Source organism: Zingiber officinale, chromosome 8A, assembly GCF_018446385.1.
Source record: "Zingiber officinale cultivar Zhangliang chromosome 8A, Zo_v1.1, whole genome shotgun sequence".
NCBI lineage: Eukaryota > Viridiplantae > Streptophyta > Magnoliopsida > Zingiberales > Zingiberaceae > Zingiber > Zingiber officinale.
The window spans coordinates 6,438,275-6,458,431 of NC_056000.1; the positions used below are offsets into that span (position 1 = coordinate 6,438,275).

General features: G+C 42.6%; 4 protein-coding genes and 1 pseudogene across 6 annotated transcripts; 2 read left to right on the forward strand and 3 right to left on the reverse strand.

Annotated features, from left to right (window-relative positions):
• Positions 1-354: 354 nt before the first annotated feature.
• Positions 355-2,986, forward strand: LOC122009861 (annotated as a pseudogene).
• A 401-nt stretch (positions 2,987-3,387) lies between these two features.
• Positions 3,388-4,962, reverse strand: LOC122012433. 3 transcript variants are annotated; one of them, XM_042568975.1, is made up of 4 exons: positions 4,437-4,962; positions 4,047-4,121; positions 3,816-3,892; positions 3,388-3,584 (listed from the first exon to the last, which is right to left on the reverse strand). In XM_042568975.1, exons 1-4 carry the CDS (start codon positions 4,945-4,947, stop codon positions 3,570-3,572), a joined length of 678 nt encoding a protein of 225 aa, XP_042424909.1. In that variant the 5' UTR covers positions 4,948-4,962; the 3' UTR covers positions 3,388-3,569. The 3 variants fall into 3 exon arrangements, 2 of the variants coding, with proteins under 2 accessions (XP_042424909.1, XP_042424908.1); XM_042568974.1 differs by having other exon boundaries at positions 3,388-3,594; XR_006120219.1 differs by having other exon boundaries at positions 3,816-4,121.
• Positions 4,963-6,809: 1,847 nt separating this feature from the next.
• Positions 6,810-7,653, reverse strand: LOC122012456 (agamous-like MADS-box protein AGL61). The gene has a single exon (XM_042569000.1). It carries the CDS (start codon positions 7,611-7,613, stop codon positions 6,909-6,911), a length of 705 nt encoding a protein of 234 aa, XP_042424934.1. The 5' UTR covers positions 7,614-7,653; the 3' UTR covers positions 6,810-6,908.
• Positions 7,654-17,820: 10,167 nt separating this feature from the next.
• Positions 17,821-18,881, forward strand: LOC122011424 (non-symbiotic hemoglobin 2-like). Its single transcript, XM_042567815.1, has 4 exons — positions 17,821-18,010; positions 18,107-18,221; positions 18,343-18,459; positions 18,551-18,881. Exons 1-4 carry the CDS (start codon positions 17,895-17,897, stop codon positions 18,683-18,685), a joined length of 483 nt encoding a protein of 160 aa, XP_042423749.1. The 5' UTR covers positions 17,821-17,894; the 3' UTR covers positions 18,686-18,881.
• A 345-nt stretch (positions 18,882-19,226) lies between these two features.
• Positions 19,227-19,592, reverse strand: LOC122009869 (the record flags this gene model as incomplete). The annotated part of the gene is made up of 1 exon (XM_042566176.1): positions 19,227-19,592. A coding segment is annotated over one exon (366 nt), but the record flags the coding sequence as incomplete, so codon positions are not given.
• Positions 19,593-20,157: the final 565 nt, after the last annotated feature.

Sequence of the window (20,157 nt, forward strand, 5' to 3'; positions counted from 1 at the left end):
CAGGTCTTCTTTCTTGTTTTCAATTTGTAGTTAGGGAAATTCAAAAAGGATGCACCCCCAGCATTTGTTTGCACGGATCTCAAAACTACTTAATGATGGAATTTTTTGAACTGATAATCTAATAGAAGATACGGCACATGATATGTCGCTGAAGGCCAACCGAATTTAATATCTATTAATTTTGTTAACCGACGAATGACTCGGCGAAGGATCATCCAATAACACTACGTAAAACCGGGAGCAGATCTTCTGGACCGCGTTTCCTGGTCCGCCCCTGGACCACACAACTGATATAAAATCTCTCCCACGTGTAAACCACGTGCACGCACCAACGCGGAAAAGCCCTAACCTCTCTCTCGACCTCCAGCGACGCTCCACGCCCTTGCCACTCTCGACCTCCAGCGTCGCTGCCCTACTCCCTCCCGCTGCCTCCCTCCCGTGGCCTCCAGCGACATCTTGCAGCCTCCTCCTCCTCCAACGTCGTCTCCCTTCAGCGACATCCTGCGCCCTCCCTCCAACGTCGTCGCCCTCCAGCGACCTCCCTGCTGCGTCGCCGACCTCCAGGGGCCTCCAACGACTTCCCTGCTGCGTCGCCGACGTCCTCAGCGACCTCCCTCCTGCGAGCTCTGTGACCTCCGGCAGCCTCCCTCCCTTTCAAAATTTGCCAATCGCAAAAGAACGATCTCATATGACTGGGTATTTTGTGGGCAAGTTTTCCTGCATTTCTTCAACTTTGTTTTTCTTACAAGTTTATTGTTTGCATATAACATTTGACTTTTTGAATTTAGTGTGTTAAATGTTGTCAGAAATAGTTTGTAATGAACCTTTTTTATTCTGTGCCTTTAAGTACTTTGGTTTTAAAAGTTACTTAGACTATATGCTAGTGTATGATCCTCTTTGCAGAGATCTTATTGAACTTAGTGAACTACTGAAGTGACTTTGGTCTTATGTTATTATTATTATTTGTTGTTGTTGTTGTTAGTATTATTATTTTGCTTGTTATCTTTTTGGCTTATTTGCAGTGGATTTCACCCTTTCTGAACTTAAATCACTTGGGGTGAAGCAGAGGTTTTCATTCGGAGATCAACAATACAATGGTATACTAACTAGTATACTAACTAGATTATTATGGGTTATAGATCTAGTTATTATGGGTTATAGATGTTTTCTTTTGTCACATCTGTTATACTTGAAATGATTTTGATTATGTTTACTAAGAAAGTTCTCAATTATCACATTTGGGGGGAGCAGATGCCATTGCACTTAATGCCAATAGAATTGTTGGGATCTACCCTGAGATAAAGGATCCAGTTTTCATCAACCTACGGGTCAGTATATATTAACTGTGTTAAGAATTCACTACATCAGGTACATGGATGATGATGTAGTGAATTAGGGTGCTAATATTTTATAAGTCAAACAAATACCTATTTACTTTTGATGGTTTCACAATGATTTTCATTGGCCAATTTCATATCCTATTTTTTGAGCAACCAGATCCAGTTTAGTTTTTTATCTCTGATTACTGTAATTGTTAGCCACTACAAAATATAAGAGATTAGTATTGCTAAGATATGATCACTCATAGAACTCAGTTATAGGGTAAGAAGATCTCTATAGGACTGATATCAAATAGTTGGATCAAACAGTTTGTTGCAGTATAGGCTTGTACTATTTTTTTTAGTGTAATTTTAAATTTAATTTTTATGACAAGTTTTATTTCTTTCATATTGTGCACGGGCAGACTCATAATGGAGAAGTTGCCTCACTTGTATCATTAATCTACATGTGCTGTACACAATGAGTGTGTTTTTATTTTTGATCATATGTTATTTAGAACTCATGCTGATATGCTTACCTTTGGTTGATGTTCTTTCAGTGTCCAAGTGGGCACACTTTGCGCTTTTCCTGCAAAAACAAAGTAAACAAGTGCCCAATCTGCCGAAAGGAAATTGGCCAAATCCGTTGTTTAGCACTGGAAAAACTTGCTGCTTCATTCCATTTACCTAGTTCATACCATCATCTTGGTTGCATAGAAATGATGCCCGATTACAGCAAGTTGCAGCACAAAACACATTGTGTTTACCAGCCTTACGCATGCCCTCATCCTGGTTCAGATTGTCCCTTCACCGGAGACATTCATGAACTTATGTCACATCTGAAACAATGCCACAAATTGGATCTTCAAGCAGGAAGCACTTTCAATCACCATTATGTGAAACAGGATCCTCATTCTGTTGACAATTGCTCATGGACTCTAACTGTAAGCAAAGCCTTTCCTGGGACATACTGCATTTTTTCTGCAGTTACTTAGAAAGTTGTTAATACACATGGATTATTTCTTGTCCTTTTGACACATTTTGGTTGTTATCTCTTTTCCCAGCTATTCAACTGCTTCGACTGCTACTTCTGCCTTCATTACGAAGCGTTTGTGATCGGTTGTGAGCCAGTTTATATGGCCTTCATCTGTTTCATGGGCGAAGAGTTTGAGGCAAGGAAGTTCAACTTTTGCCTTGAAATTGGAGGCCATGGGCGCAAGACGAAATGACAAGGTGTGCCTCAAAGCATCAGGACTCACCACAGGATGGTGCGAGACAGCTACGATGGGCTCATAACCCTAAACTTTGCTTCTCAAAAATCAGATGTTTTTGCTCTCGAGCAGATTTTGCTACTGGAAGCCTCAATGGCACTCTAATTCCAGACATTTCATCCCTATTACTTGTATATATTACTCAATAAATCTTGAAACTCATAGGAGACAGGCACAAACCCCAAACCCATAAAAATAGGATGGTTTTGCTATCCGCAGATTTTGCTCCTGGAAGCCTCAATGGCACTGTTATTCCAACAGGGAGTTTTAAAACTAATATTATGTTAGAGTCAACAAACTATCTCAAAGACGATTTGGGATCGAAGAGTTTATAGACTTGAGGATTATCTTCTCCTCCAGAGTTTGATTATAGTTCAAAGAAAGAATTTTATGTAACGTATGGACAAACATTTTATATAAGGTTTCCTCATATGCCACTGAAACAAAAAACACCAAAAGATCTAGAAAAATCACATTTTAGGCTCTGATAACATTCGTCACCCAGCAAAAATCCACATATACCAAATGCAACCATATCATACGTGTCCCCAAATGCTCCTTCAATTCTCTAATATTGTTTACATCACCAAAACCATAAAAAACGACTTCTTTCGTGTACAAAACTCGCAAAAGAAAAAGCATGCAATGGAACACCATGCATCCACAAAGGACAACAAACTTCATATGATCAACAATGAGCTAGTCACAACAAAAATAATGTTAGATTAAAGGAGCACATGGATTATATTAAGTGTAAAATTCAGTACCAACAGCCTAAAGTTAATCAAACCAAAACAAAAGAGAATAGTTCTTTAACATTGTCTAATTGAAGAAGTTGAAGGTAAATGTCAAAGTCAAAGATTTCACGCTTAGGATCGACAAAAGAAAACAAGTTACATCAGGAAACAAATTACACTATTTAGAGTTACATCACAATGTCAAATTAAAGGATTTCATGCTTAGGATTTCCTGCCTTGAATTACTTTCCTTGTACCTGAAAAGCACTAATATGCAAAAAAAAAAGACAAATTAGATAATCAAATTAAGATATTTAATTTGATAATCAAAATATTTGTAACAGTTGATTTCAGAAGTACATATAAGTAATGCTCCAATAAAATGTAATCAATTCAGCTGAAAATCAAATGTGCATCAAATAAGGTACCATGGGAAACTATACTTTGTGACAGTAATTGAATTCTTAACATAGTTAATATATACTGACCCATAGGTTGATGAAAACTGGATCCTTTATCTCAGGGTAGATCCCAACAATTCTATTGGCATCAAGTGCAATGGCATCTGCTCCCCCCAAATGTGATAATTGAGAACTTTCTTAGTAAACATAATCAAAATCATTTCAAGTATAACAGATGTGACAAAAGAAAACATCTATAACCCATAATAACTAAATCTATAACCCATAATAATCTAGTTAGTATACTAGTTAGTATACCATTGTATTGCTGATCTCCGAATGAAAACCTCTGCTTCACCCCAAGTGATTTAAGTTCAGCAAGGGTGAAATCCACTGCAAATAAGCCAAAAAGATAACAAGCAAAATAATAATACTAACAACAACAACAACAAATAATAATAATAACATAAGACCAAAGTCACTTCAGTAGTTCACTAAGTTCAATAAGATCTCTGCAAAGAGGATCATACACTAGCATATAGTCTAAGTAACTTTTAAAACCAAAGTACTTAAAGGCACAGAATAAAAAAGGTTCATTACAAACTATTTCTGACAACATTTAACACACTAAATTCAAAAAGTCAAATGTTATATGCAAACAATAAACTTGTAAGAAAAACAAAGTTGAAGAAATGCAGGAAAACTTGCCCACAAAATACCCAGTCATATGAGATCGTTCTTTTGCGATTGGCAAATTTTGAAAGGGAGGGAGGCTGCCGGAGGTCACAGAGCTCGCAGGAGGGAGGTCGCTGAGGACGTCGGCGACGCAGCAGGGAAGTCGTTGGAGGCCCCTGGAGGTCGGCGACGCAGCAGGGAGGTCGCTGGAGGGCGACGACGTTGGAGGGAGGGCGCAGGATGTCGCTGGAGGGAGACGACGTTGGAGGAGGAGGAGGCTGCAAGATGTCGCTGGAGGCCACGGGAGGGAGGCAGCGGGAGGGAGTAGGGCAGCGACGCTGGAGGTCGAGAGTGGCAAGGGCGTGGAGCGTCGCTGGAGGTCGAGAGAGAGGTTAGGGCTTTTCCGCGTTGGTGCGTGCACGAGGTTTACACGTGGGAGAGATTTTATATCGGTTGTGTGGTCCAGGGGCGGACTAGGAAACGCGGTCCAGAAGATCTGCTCCCCGTACAACCATACAACTGAGTCGAGCACAGTAGGAATCATTATTTTAGCCTGCAGAGGTTTAGTAATTAAATGAACGTACGTACTGGACCGAGTTCATTGGATTCCGACTTTCCGAGGAAGAATCCTTACCATTAATGCGTTGTCCATTAGAAAAGATGAAAAAACTAGGAAGACACGAAGAGAAGATGAATAACCGGAAAGTTAGATAGGCACTAATCGTTTCTTTAATTTAGTGTTGTCTATTAGGAGAGAAAGAAAATCGAAAAGATATATAAATATTTTTACAAAAATTGCCTTAAAAGATCATTTTGCTCGGGTAGATTGATTGGTGAGAAACTGACCTGGGTGGAGAAGAAATTGGAGAGAGGTGGGTAAGCCAGAAAAGAGGGTCACGTCTAAATGCATTGCTAGAAGAAGTCATTTGGCGGAAAGAGGTAGAAATTAATTCTCCAAAACCATGAGTCCCACCCATCTCCTGGAAAATATAATATTAAATCATGTACTGTAAAATTAATAATCTTTTTGGGTGCATGATGTGTTAGGTTCGTCCGGTCTGAAAGTGGAGAAGATGGTTGACTAGAAATGTGACTTTGATGTTGACTAAATGAAGACGTCTCTCTGAACGATCCCGCGTGTCAACATGAGCATTAGCAATCGGACCAGGGAAGAGATCTCGACGCAGACACTTTAACGCTCAAGTCAACGATGAGTTAAGTGAATAGTAATATGACTAGTCGCTATGAGCGTGTAAAATTACGTAGTATCATATACATGATGGTAAAAGGTGAATACGCTCGCCCTCAGCGCTTCCGCCAACTTATCCCAGAGCCAACACGGAGGAGATAAATCACGGATGACTACTAACCTTTGAAATAGTGACTAACACATAACGTAGTATAGTTAGTATACATGTGTTTATAGATGGAGAACTTTTTTTATAGTGTTAATGTTTATGTATGAATTTCAAAGCGTTTCTAAAAAATGATGTCATAAAGATGTTTTGACACATTTCCCATAATAGACTTGTAATTCCTACGATTAACAGGGTGAAAGCTTATAATGTACAACTTACAGATGGTATATTCTCTGTCTTCCGTGATATAAAATGTCAAAAAGGAAATATGAGACTGTTTGGTTAAGGGGCTTATATGGTAAGTCGACCGAGTTCCTCCTGTGACCCGATCGACATTTGCATGCAAGGGTAGGTTGATCGAATTTATAGAGTGTTGTTGTCAGATACTCGTCCCTCACTCGGCTTATCTGTTTAGCCAAAGAGCTCAATCGGACCGGGCGTCCAGTCTGTCCGATTGGACTATAGCTGTAATCGACTGAACTATTCGATCGAGCTAATTAATCGTGCTATCTTCAAATTGCAAAAAAGTTTTGGCTCTACCAAGTGCTAACTCATCTTATAGCTATGCAACAATACTCAGCGAACCAACGTCCGACCGGCCCCTTAGTTTGGTTGGATGAACTCTCGACCGCCACGATTGACTGTCCGACTGGCCCCTTAGTCTGGTTGGATGAACTCTCGACCACCATGATTGACTGTTCTGACTTCAAGGTTGACATTCATTGATTTTGACCATCATATCAACTGGTTTCCTGGACTTTAATCCGACTGGGTTCATCTCAATTGCCGTATCATAGGTAAAATGCCCTCCGTTATTTAAATGTTATATTTTATAGGGATCAGGATCGGACTGTTTAGAACGAGCGATCACATTTTGCTCCAATAATTTTAGTGAATATAAATATCATCTAATAAAAAGGCCAACGACGGTCAAGAAATCAGATTAGGCAACTCAATAAATGCTTCCTTACTGATCACATTGCAATATGTCAATATTTTGATGAAAACTAATTGAGGCACACAGATATCGAAATTCAGATCTTCCTTATTCAGTACTCGATGCTAATCCATACGTGTTCGATCGATATATATATAGTTAATTTTGCGAACGATATTGACTACGAACGAACACAGTCTAAATGTGTAATTATATCATGGAGCTAAAGAAGCCATGCCCAAAGCCGCCGAACCCGCCGGCGGCGAGACTCGGATAGTGCACGTCCACCCCTTCATTCTTCACCGAAAACAGCCCCGACGCCGCTCCGGCGCCACTTCCGCCCGCCGCCACAGCTGGGAATTGCGGCTTGCGTACGAAGGTCTCCTGCAGCAGCTGGTCCGCCCTCCTCGCCACATCGCTTCTCAACTCCACCAGCCTCCGTTCCAGCTCCTGCAGTTCCGACATGCCGGCGCTCTCCACGTCTTCTTCGTCGTCCCAAAACCAGCGCCTCGCCTCCCCCTCTTTCTCCTTCTTCATCTCCTTCTCGAGCGCGTCCCGCTTCTTCTTCTCCGCCTCCACCAGATCGTGCAGCTCCATGCACTGGCGGTTGAGCTCGCGCACGGCGGCCTCGCGGTGCGACTCGCCGCCGCCGCTTACCGGGTGCGACCGGCGAGAATTCCCGGCGAGGAAGCGGTCGACGACACAGTCGACGGAGGGGTGGCCGAAGGAGAAAACCTTGCCGGCGGGCGAGAAGACGACGACGCTGATCTCTGCCCCGCAGAGGATGGAGAGCTCGCTGGCCTTCTTGAAGAGGCCGCTCCGGCGCTTGGAAAAGCACACTTGCCGGGCCTCCTCATTCTGGATCCGCTTGATCTCGATCTTCTGCCGGCCCATGCTCGGCTTCCGCCTCACCATCACGACGACAGATTTGAACCAGAAAGTAAGAAGAAAACAGCGCCCTAATTAGCGAGGGAACAGGGCGGGGTTTAATTTATACACGAGTCGAGCGGCGGGTACAGTAATCTTTCCCTGCAAATAGAATTTAATTGATTATAAAGAGAATTAATTATTATGGAAGGAATTGGCAGAGCCAGCTATGATTCTTAGTTGGATATATTTTATGAGCATAATGTATCATAAATCACCTCATCTAAAGTTAAATACTTTCCAAAACTTAATCGTTGTGTGATGTTCTTTTGATATCGGAATTCGTATATACATACCCATGTTATATATCAGCAATTCAGGCTATTTAGGTGTGTCTGTATATCTGCTCAAATTTATTTCCTGCTAGCTAATTTATCCAAATTCATCTCGAATTTATTTAACAGATCTATACTCGCATCCTGATACGGTGAATACGGAAAGGGCCAGCCCATGGGAAAGGGGTCGATGAACTTGTACTCTTAGCGGTCAAAGTTCACGTTGGTTCAGAAAGTCAAACAGTTGACCTCTATACCTTACCTATCGGATAGGTTGTATGTAGATATCACTCCAAGCTCGGACCGGACTTACTAGGTACCTAGCTCTATCATCCCTGATCGATCTTGTAGATCAGATAGGTTCTTTAATTCTACAACTGGCGCGAACCGGATTCACTAGGGACCTAGCTAGCTCCCTCACTCCCGATCGGCCTTGTTGATCGAATAGATTCCTCATGGGCCACATTCACAGTGTTGGCCTGATTTTATCACTTCTCCATTCCCACTCCTTCGGTTGGCCAGATGAGCCCTAGAAAAGTCAATGAGGGCTTGCTTGCTGCCACAACTCTGTTTCCTTTGATATTACTACGACCCAGTTAGGCCATATATATTATTGGGCTTTGTCATCAGAAGCCCATATAGCTAGCAACCTAAGGGGCCCCGTAACCCAAAAGCCCAGTTATGACCATTACTAAAACGCATGAGTTTGTTAGAGGATCATACATGTGTACGGATACTTACACCACCTACATGCCGATGTGATTGATGAATGCAATATAAGCATGATGATGAGACAGACTGACTAATTGCAGGATAATACCTCATTAATGTGGAGATTGTGAGAGACATTATAAAAAAGGACCCTTATCCATTGACACAGGTACGCGTACTTGCATATTGACACATCTTCTTTTTCTTCTACTTACTATTTGCTTTGCGTCACCACCAGTTTTTGACTTTACAGTCGAAGTAGCTGCACTAGGACCCCTTAGCCTGCTTACTGACAGTTCCCCTCTTTTCTCAGGGGTTCTAGAAGCCAGTCCCTCTGTGTGCCACATCACCGATGGGTTGTTCTCATCGCTTTCAGATGGGATCAAATTTGGCGTCGTATGTGAAAACCTCTTCGCCTGAGTTGGAATGTGAAGATGGATGACACCGGAAGAGTAACTATCACTTTGTCACAAGAAAATCTTGACTTACTCTTGCTGGCCAAAGCGCAGGCGTTGGCACAAAAGCAACAGACAACAATGCCTTCCCCTTCCAAAGCACCCACTGCACCTACCATGTCATCAAAAGAACCATCTACTTTTGAGGGAGGGTACAAGGCCAAACAACCAATGGAATTTTATTGGGCATTTATCCAAATGCCCGCAGAAGGCTATCTTCGAGTTGAGCGATTTCAGGGATCTTCAACTAGAGATTCACCACCTAGGGACCCCAAACGGGGTAAGGTCCCAATCGGTACCAGCTCGCCCGAGTGACTGGAAACACCCTTCTCACAAGAAATCTTGGAAGATAAACAACCCAAGTGCTTTAGACCTTTGTCGATCGGCAAATATGGAGGCTCTACTCATTCCAAGGATCATCCCCACAAATTTAAGAATGTCGCTCTATTATATCAATATACTAATGGTGTCAAGTGCCGAGTATTCCTAACAACTCTCTCCACCTTGGCACAAAGGTGGTACAACTGGCTCCTTGCCGGTTCGATTACAAGTTTCAAGGACTTCAAGAAGACTTTTCTCCAACACTTTGTGTTGGGATTGCAAGGTTGCAAACATAGTCCCACATTGAAAACACATAGGAAAGTTCATGTGTTTATAAGAGAAAGATATCTCCATTGGTGATCCGGTAGTAAGAACAGGGGACCCCACCCTGTGGAGTCAACGCCACGTAGAAGTCACAGTGGCAGTTGTCCATCCGGAGAGGGCCAGGTCCGACCGGGCAGCAAGCCGGCCGTCCGGTGGAATCGAACGTCCTGATCGGACGATAGTCGGCTGATGGTTAAAAGGCACCCTGTCGAAATCAGGGTTCCGACGCTCAGTGGAAAAGGTCGTGGTGCCGAGCGGACCTTACACTCGGCCAAAGCCATAAGGTAACACTGCTAATAGTCTCCACAAAGTATATGATGGAAAATCTCCCCAAGTAAACCACCACATATGTCCGGCCGGATGTTGAGGTTGCTGTCCGCCCGGACGCCAGATCTGGAGCAATGGGGAAAAGGACAGGGGACGTCTTTTTCTGATAGCAGGTATGTTTCACGTGTAGGTCATGCTCCAAATCCTGTGACAGGGGATTTCGCTGTCCCATCGAGGACATGCCGAGACTGTAGCAGTATGGGTTAGGGAAGCTCACTGACAAGTCCTTACTGGGGTATGGGCCATGGACACGTGTACACCTCGGCAGGTGTACACTCACTTCTTCGCTGCCCTATATAAAGGCCCTCATTCTTCGCCGGAGGTATGCATTCTACGCGTTTTGAAGCCATTATTTATTCCTTGAGCTTCGCCTGACTTGAGCGTCGGAGGGTTGTCGCCGGGAACCCCTTCCCGGCTCGACTTCTGTGCAGGTTCGCCAAAGCTTCGTGTCGCCGTCCGAAGATCCACACTAGCAGCCAGGAAGCGTCACGTGCCCAGCGTCCACTGAATCAGCGTTCGGACAGGATCAATTGGTATGAGATCTTTTGGGTAGAGCCAAGAGCAAAACCATGAGGGCTTAGGCCCAAAGTGGACAATATCATATTATTATGGAGATATCTAAATTTTTTTCTATCCAACAATTAGTATCAGAGTCCGGACTGCCAGAAGGTTTAACCGTCGACTGTGCACAAGAGCTACGGTCTGATTGAGTCATGTGGGTACAATATTGACCTCGAATAAAGAAAGTGGGGACTCCTATGTTCGGATCAAGAGGACCAGACACCAGGCAGGAAGTCCTAGTTGCAGCTAGGCAAGGAAGTTCTAGTTGCAACTAGACAAGGAAGTCTTAGTAGGTCGGGTGGACCGAGGGGAAGGAAGATCTGGTGGGTCGAGAATCGAACTTGGAAAGCTTGTGGTCCTTTGTTTGAGAAAGGATTGTTGAGATTGCAAGGTTGCAAACATAGTTCCACATTGAAAACACATGGGAAAGATCATGGGTTTATAAGATAAATATATCTCCATTGATATGAGGCCTTTTGGGGAGAGCCCAAGAGTAAAACCATAAGAGCTTAGGTCCAAAGTAGACAAATATCATATCATTGTGAAGACATTCGCAAGACCAACTTAAGCTTATTCACTCTCAAGTAGGGAGAAAAGGAGTCCTTAAAGGCCCGAGATTCTGGTAAGTGTTTTCTTACAGGGGCTCCTGGATAGGGATATCTTTCATTCCTTGGCGAGGAAGCCCATGAAAGACTTCAAAAATTTGTTGGGTCGGGAGAGAAAATACATCCACATGGAAGTGGCTCAAGCTGCTCGAAAAAAGAAACGGTCAATTTAGTGCCACCTTTTCAAGCAGACCAGAAGGCTCCTCCGACTCTTCTGCCGCACAGCAAGCATCAATCGGCTACCATGCCTCTGCCTTAATGAGGAAGAGTTGTGCAGCACGTAGAGGTAGCTCGGACGTCTTTTGCTGAGCCATGCTAGTGGATCCCCACTTTTTGTACTTACCATTGGGCCAAAACGCACAATATCCAATAGTATCAACAGTATACTCGATATAGTCGCCGAGCAGCTGAGCAAGGATAGCTACCTCCCCAAATTGCTCACAATTGATCAAGCTGCTAGGACTTTGGCCCTAATGTAGCCAGCCGACCGGCCGGCGTGCCACCATCCTCTAGTCATGCTTCTGCCTCCTATGAAAGACGAATGACTGCGCTGATCAAACAGGATGAAAATCAAAGTAATGCAGTAATAAGAAGAGTGGGTATGATTTCAAGGGATCCACTAATGCAGACTCCAATAAAGCCTGAAAAGCTCATGGAAGATCACTAAAAAATCATGTAGTTGGCTCCAGCCGAGAGCAAGTGGACGACCCACAAAGTAGCTTCGAGCTCAGAATCTTGAAGGAGTGGAGTTTTCCCATGATGATGCCATAATCATCAAAGTCATTATTGCAAATTCTGAAGTGACACATATTTTTGTGGACATGGGAAGCTCCGTCAATATTCTCTTCAAGGCTGCTTTTGATGAAATTCAAATAGACCAAGGTGAGTTTCAACATATGACTACTTCCTTGTATGGATCTACAGGCAACAAGGTATAGCCACTCAGACATATTAGGCTAGCTGGCTCCTTGGGATTTAGGCCACTTATGAGAACTTGACGAATACTTTCATTGTAGTGGGCGTCCATTCAACATATAACATCATTCTTGGAAGGCTCGCACTGTATGAATTTCGAACGGTTATTGCCACATTATACCAAAAAATAAAGTTCTCAGTGGAAGGCCAAGTGCGAAAAATAAAAAGAACCCAGTATATAGCACAAAAGTGCTATGTGGATATGGTCAGAATGGAGGTGCGAAAACCCAAAGATTCCAGTCGATCGCAGTACACACCATACAGCAGGAAACCCAATGTCGACCTATTGAGGGGTTCGAGGAAGTACATATTCATCCCGACCAACAAGATGGGGTGACACAAATAGCAGCCGACCTGCCATCATAGCTAAAAGAAAAGTTGGTGACATTCCTATCCTGTAATAAGGGCATTTACACTCCATAAGAGTGTAAAGTCATCTCTCCATCTTTGGCGGAACATAAGCTCCACATCCCTCCCGACTCTCGATCGATTAAGTAGAAAAAAACCAAAATTAAATCATTCGAGCAGAGGTTAGCAAGTTGCTCGAGACAGGGCACATTCAAGAAGTACAATTTTTTATGTAAGTGGCGGGTGTTAGAACAAAGGGGAGCTAGGGGATGAATAGTTTGTTCGCTTCAATGAAGATAATTTTATAGTGAAAATCTTGAAGCGAACAACTCTCCAATATTAATACGAGGATTTACTTGGTATCCATCTCCTTGAAATGATTAATCTAAGGATCCACACAGTGCATACATTACACTATAAAAATACCTCTTCTCAGAAATAATCCGGAAGCTAAAAAGCCTCGTACAAATTCACAACACAAAATACACCGAGAAGAGTAAGAACAAATACAATGAAATCTTACACAACATTACAACAATAAAATCTTAGTTTGCTCTCTTCTTGTTGTTTGATTCTGCCTCTTGGTAGATGGAAATGCAACAGCATTAAGCTCCAAGAACACTCAAGAACTAGCGTTGAGTATTATTTAGAGAATGGTCATAAAGAACCCTATTCTAGGGTTAACTTGACGCCTCTAATCGATTAGGCTTTTCCCTAATCAATTATCACGTCATCTGACCATCCAACACCTGTAGAACGACTCTTTTTTCTAACCCGACCCTAATCAATTGGTGAGCCACCCAATCGATTCAGAGAGCCAAATCGATTACTTATTCGATTCTACAACTCTCTGTTCGCTTGCAAAAAGACCTTAATCGATTACTCTAATCGATTAAGCCTTCTTAATCAATTTCCTCAATCGATTTCTTCTTCTCGTGATAAAACACTGCATGATCGATTGATCCAATCAATTAGAAGTGGTTGCATCAATTGGATCAATCAATTCAGTCTTATTTTCATAAATTCCTCTTCGCGAATCTCTTGGCCCTAATCGATTGGTCCAATCGATTAGGCTCAGCCAAATCGATAAATTAAGAAGGGCATTTGCAGCGCTTTCGAGGGACAAGAAGCCAGAATGGAAATTTACTCGAGGATAGAAGGTCAAAATTGAATTCGGGTATGCTCAACTCTAGATTGTCACTCAAAGTTAACTTGTCCAACCGTCCGAACTCCAGGTGTCCGTACAAAATCAGGGCACCCGGATCACCCTGGCACAAACATATCATCTTGCCAAGCTGTTGCTGCGAGGATGACGTCAAAGTCCACGTTAGCGACACTCCATGTGTCGGGACCAGTTTAGGTGCTAAAGAGATGATAAAACTTTATCCTCAATCCTTTGAAGAGACGTTGTGAAGAAGAAAAGATGCACCGCTAGAGACACTCGGATCCATTCCAAGCATCCGGAGCTATCACATCAGCCAACGGACGTATTTGACTAGCAGATTAGAAATAGAGCCCTAATCCTCTCCATTTGAACACAACATTTGTACTTCATTTGTAATCGTGTTTTTAGTTATTCGTGCTTTCAACGTTGTAAGAGACTTTTCTATCTACATCAAAGGAGAAACTTAATGAGCTTTCACTGCATTGGATTAGCAACCTCCCTGATTACAAACCAAGTAAAGTCCTGTGTGTCTCTTACTTTCTTTTATGTTATTCTCTCTATCTAACTAATGTGTTTGTCATTGCTAAGAATTAAGCAAAAGAATTGTTGTTAATCTTACTTGCATGTTATTCACCCCCTATAGTCGGTCTCACTGGGACCAACAATATCCTACCTCCCTTAGTTGCTTAATGGCCCAATCCGCTCCATAAGAAAATATTTTGACAATCCTTTAACCAAAGTCAGGGGAGCAGAAATAATCAAGCTTAGCTGCCTCCAGCAACCCTGCCTCCCCATCCTTATAAGATGCCAACTCGGCTTTTGTAACTTCAAGCTCAGCACTCGCTCCAGCTCGACTTTCTAAGAGGTCAAGTCCTTCTGATGATTTTCAATCAAGATATCCTTGCCCGCCATCTCGGCTGCTTTCCCTACCAACTCGAAGATCTAGCTACTGGGTTCTTTTAACTTCAGAGTGAGGGTTTTGCCATGGACATAGTCAGTTACCTCAGCAACCCTGCCTCCCCATCCTTATAAGATGCCAACTCGGCTTTTGTAACTTCAAGCTCAGCACTCGCTCCAGCTCGACTTTCTAAGAGGTCAAGTCCTTCTGATGATTTTCAATCAAGATATCCTTGCCCGCCATCTCGGCTGCTTTCCCTACCAACTCGAAGATCTAGCTACTGGGTTCTTTTAACTTCAGAGTGAGGGTTTTGCCATGGACATAGTCAGTTACCTCCTCGTGCTCTTAGATTTAAGCTAAGATTCGCAAGTTTGCAGAAAGGATTGTACCTTCTACAAGGCCACAGGCTGGTCGACCGCCTTCTCTCTCCTCCTAAAGGGTCTTCTCGGCCTGCAACTGCCATTTCTCCTGGCCACCATTTCTTCCTTCAACATAGCCACCTCTTCTTGAGCCTCTTGTGATTGGGGTACTTGAGTGCACTATAACTTCTCGATCTTTTTCTTCGAGTCTTGGTGCATGTGGTCAAAGTCAGATAGAATATGATAAAGGGATAGCCCCAAAGACCAAAACTGAGATACAGATAAAACGTCAGAGTCTCTTTAAAAGTGCAACATATAACAAAAACACTTACTATAGTTACGTCTTGGGAAAATGTGTCTGTAAAGCCGGTCAATGTCCAGTTAAGGGGTTGATCCATTCCTTGCGCCCAGACCTCGGCCAATTTACCTTTCAAACTGCACCACATGGTTGGGTAGGGGTGGGTCGGAAAGGGAGCATGTGGGTCCCCTCTTGAACGGAATGACAAAAGTCGCGCTAATTCTGAAGGGGCTCCCACTACCCAAGAGGAACTAGGTCAAAGTCAGGGACGGGAGAATGAAGACCGTCTATGAATTGATTCCTAAAATGCATACATAGCTGGGAGGAGGAAGATGGGGGCGATCGAGGGTATTAGGGATAATGATATGACAGTTCACCGGAATATTGTAGGTTAGCTTCATATATCCACCTCCCAATCGTTAATATCTGAGAGCACAGCAGTGTACAATAGCGAGGGGACGTGTAGTGGAATTTCAAGGGTCATAGAATCAAAACAAGGGGAACAAGCAAAACACCAAGTAACTTATGGAAGAAAGTGAGAGTGAAAAGAAGATCAAAGGCGGAGAAAAACAGTCAGTGAAAGACAGAAAGAACGACCGGATAATATGAACACGTGAGCATTTACCCTAAGTCGTCACGACTTATAAAACCTTTAGGGTTTTCAAAACTCACTGTCCGATTGCACGAACAAAAAGCAAACTAGAAAATCACAACCATTCAATCTGAGAGACAGTGGAATTCAAAACGTTAAACGTCTCTATCAAAGATGTGAGTAAGCCACATGGCGGCACTAAAGGAATGAGCATTTATGATGGATGTGACAAATAAATCATGATCATGATACGACCTCACACATATCGCCGCACCTTGTCATGCATTTATGGTACTTACAAAGCATATCATTTCCCTTTATCTAAGCATTTATGAGGCATGTCATCTCGTTTTTCAAGGAAGATGACGATAAAAGTGGCTTGATGGTAAGATATTAAATTCTCGATCGACTCTCATTATAAAAATCCGAGCAACACAATTCACTCAGCAATATTGCTCGATCATTTCATGAAAATGGCAAAAGCCAAAGCAAATAAGAAAATGTCGATCGACAATCATAAAATTTAGAGTGACTATACAAGGCTGAAGGACAAAGCCCACGAGGTAGTCGACTCCAATTAGCAAAAACCCTGTCAACCTTATGAACAAATGACGAGTCTACAGTTGAGGGCGGTTCGAACTTGTAATAAATTTGAACTAGTCAGTCAGACTCATGCCTCTTTAAACTAGACTTGAAAGGAAGACTTACGATACAATGAATAAGGAAATGGTTATCCCGTAGGAAAAGGGGTCAATGAGCTTGTTCTAGTGGTGGTCAAAATCCACGGTGAGTCAAAAAGCTGAACAGCTGACCTATAAGGCCCACCTCCCCGATCAACCTAGCCCATCGGATAGGTTCCATGTGGACACTCCCGGCTTGGACCAAAATTACTAGGGACCCAACTCCCTTATCTCTGATCGGCTTTACCTATCAGATAGGTTCCATGTGGACATCACTCCTAGCTTGGACCAGACTTACTAGGGACCCAACTCCCTCATCCTCGATCGACCCTACCGATCAAATAGATTCCATGTGAACAACGCATTAGTTTGTCAAAGGATCATACCTGTGCACAGCTACGTACACCATCTACATACTGATGTGATTGATGAATACAATATAAGCATGATGATATGATAGATTGACTGATTGCAAAATAATGTCTCATCAGTATGGAGATTGTGAGAGCATTATAAAAAGGGGTCCTTCTCCATTGACACATGTACATATACATACATATTGACACATCTTCTTCTTCTCCTACTTATTGTGTCCTTTGCGCCACCAACAATTTTTTTATTTGATCGTCGGAGTATAACTGTGTCAGGAACCTATCTGACCTGCTTATTGACAATTTCTCTCTTTTCTCCAAAATTTTCGGAGCCCTTCCCTCTATGCGCCATGTCACCGACGGTCCTTCCTCATCGCTTCCAAATGGGACCATATCCAATTAAACAACTCAGGCAACTGCACCACGTCAGTTAATTAACCATACTAATTCGAGCTTGGGGCTTCCTCTGTCTCGATCAAGAGATTGCTCGTGTAGTCTATTTTTGGTGGTTGTCTATTCTAGACTTACATATATTCAAATTTGACTTGATTACTGAACGAACAAACTAAACTCAAAAATAGTCAATTAATGAAAACAATTCATTACGGTCAAACCTGAGCAATATAAAAATTAATCTTTCTTGCTGACCTCGTCTATTCTCCACGTCGAAGAGACAGAGACAGAGACAGTGGCGAGAAGAGATCCTGAAGCAGCCATCTTCGCCCACAGTTACATTCAAATCCGAAGCAAAGCACGCAGTATTAATTCTTCCTACCTCCTGTTTTCTTCCAATTGTACCATTTCTTTTAGCTAGCAAGTGAAGCACGATACCTCTTTGGCTCTTCCCCTTGTTCAAAGGTCACTCAACACCGTTAGCTGCATGCCTATGTACGTTATCTATATATATATATATATATACACACTCCTTCCTTTAGTCGACAATTTATTCAATCAAACACAAGCAAGCAGAGCAGAGGACTCGAAATACAGAGAGACGTATACACATGGATCATTCCGATGGCGTCGTTACGTTCACGGAAGAGCAGGAAGCTCTTGTAGTGAAATCATGGAAAGAAATGAAGAAGGACGCAGCAAATTTGGGGCTCAAGTTCTTCCTGAGGTAGTGTGTGTGTATATATATATATAAGCTAACAAATTCTGTTTGTGGTTCGGTTTTGCACAATATAATCAATTAATTTTCTGGTCGACGACTCAGAATTTTTGAGATCGCACCTTCAGCGAGCGGTCTCTTCTCCTTCTTGCGTGACTCCGACGTTCCAATGGAGAAGAATCCCAAGCTCAAGGCTCACGCAATGTCCGTCTTCGTCATGGTAAGAAATTCCTGGTAGAGATACCTATCAGTTCATCTTAAACTAATTCCTGCTGGCAGAATTAATTAACACGAACTGGATTATATTCTGTTGTTGATATATAAAAATAAAACTGTACTAGACTTGCGAATCAGCGGCGCAGCTCCGGAAATCCGGCAAGGTGACGGTGAGGGAGACGACTCTGAAGAAGCTCGGCGCCACTCACTTCAAGTACGGCATAGTCAACGAACACTTTGAGGTAATAATTAATTAAATATTATTGATCATTAATTAATTAAGAATATCTTGGAGATCTAAACCCAACCTTAGCTTATTTTAATAAATTACAGGTGACCAGGTTTGCTCTTTTGGAGACAATAAAGGATGGAGTCGGAGAGATGTGGTGCCCAGAAATGAAGGAGGCATGGACCAAGGCTTATAACCAGCTTGTGGCAGCCATCAAGCAGGAGATGAAGCCTGTCTAGAAGATTTATATATATTAATCACTATGAAGCAATCAACAGTTAATAATAAATATTACAAAGTATCGATCGATCGATCATTACTATAAAGCAACGAATAATAATACCATGCATGTTATTGCTTCGATTAATTGTTTTATCTTTGTTCGCTGCTCCATTGAATCAAAACAAAAATAAATAAATTCCTTGTATTTGCCCAGAGCTAAGGATTAATAGATTGATTGAGGACAAATTTAATGTGTCCATTATGTGAGTTTATACTGGAATCGATCCCAAATGGGGAACAAAGATCCCGGACCTTCGCTCTTCTCACTTAACATTTGTTACGCTTCTCCGCCTCTTGGTCGTGCCGTCGACCTTAGCACGGACTGAAATTGTCTTTATTATAGATAAAAGAGAATTATCAGAATTGACTAGATAAAATCATCAAATCAAATCAAATTAGTATTTGGATTATTCTAATAATTTTGTTATAATTATTAGAATAATTTTCAGAATTATATTATTTATTAATTGATCAATTGACCAGTACTTTATGAATATATCAACCAGATTTTATTATTCTTATATTATTTCTTGCTCTCTCCCTATTTTTCTTTTTACCGTCTTCTCGAATATGCCCGGCCCGCCGGCGGCACCTTCCCGCGAGAGCGGTGTTGGCCTTCACCGCGAGCGCGGCCATCTCCTCTGCGTGGAGCGGCCGTCGGAGCATGGAGACAAGGAGCACGAAGTAGAGCTTCCCGGGCCGCAGCTCGTTGGCGGCGGGCGCGTGGCCATCGAACACCATGTCATCAGCGTCGCACACGAAGTAGGCCGTTGGGTGCATCGACTGCAGTACATGGGACGCCTTCACCAGCTGCGCGAACTCTTGCAGCTCGCCGTCCTGCAGCACCAACTTCACCGTCGCCGGTGTGAGTATAATCCAGACATGTTATTTAGCTACGTATTTTTTCTTTCTTTACATTAGCAGTGATAAACTTTCCTAGCTTTAAGGGATAAAGTCTAGAATTAGTCTTCCTATTTTTGTGGATCTCATCTAGATCCTATTTTTGTGGATCTCATGGTTCGTGCTCATAGCATTTGTGATGCTATATAAAGGGTCGAGAGGCATGTAGTATCTTATCTTATTGTAAGGTTTCCTTTCATTAGTGAAGTTTCTATTTTGTCCTATTCTTCTTGTTTTGTTCTTGGGTGTTGTGTGCTATCGTATCCTATTCTAGGCCAACATTTGGTATCAGAGCCTTGTCAGTATAGAACACCCAAGAATCCACGATTCCACATAAAATGTCGAGCATCCCAGTAAAGGAGAACGGCGGAGTGTCATTTCCCTATCCGATGCTAAGTCCTCACAATTATACTGTGTGGGCAATAAAGACAGAGGCGATCCTTGATGCCCAGGGAGTCTGGGAGGCGGTGGAGCCAGCGGAAGGAGCTCAGGTGGATGCAAAGAAGGACAAAAAGGCACGCGCATACAT

Bases quoted from the DNA above. Each gene is read 5' to 3' on its own strand.
- LOC122012433 (XM_042568974.1), bottom strand. From the start codon at position 4,947: ATGATTCCTACTGTGCTCGACTCAGTTGTATGGTTGTACGGGGAGCAG. The intron at 3,893-4,046 runs GTATACTAACTA...TGGGGGGAGCAG, and splicing joins CGGAGATCAGCAATACAATG to ATGCCATTGCACTTGATGCC. The intron at 3,595-3,815 runs GTCAGTATATAT...TTTGCATATTAG, and splicing joins CAGTTTTCATCAACCTATGG to TGCTTTTCAGGTACAAGGAA.
- LOC122012456 (XM_042569000.1), bottom strand. From the start codon at position 7,613: ATGGTGAGGCGGAAGCCGAGCATGGGCCGGCAGAAGATCGAGATCAAG.
- LOC122011424 (XM_042567815.1), top strand. From the start codon at position 17,895: ATGGATCATTCCGATGGCGTCGTTACGTTCACGGAAGAGCAGGAAGCT. The intron at 18,222-18,342 runs GTAAGAAATTCC...AAACTGTACTAG, and splicing joins CAATGTCCGTCTTCGTCATG to ACTTGCGAATCAGCGGCGCA. The intron at 18,460-18,550 runs GTAATAATTAAT...AATAAATTACAG, and splicing joins TAGTCAACGAACACTTTGAG to GTGACCAGGTTTGCTCTTTT.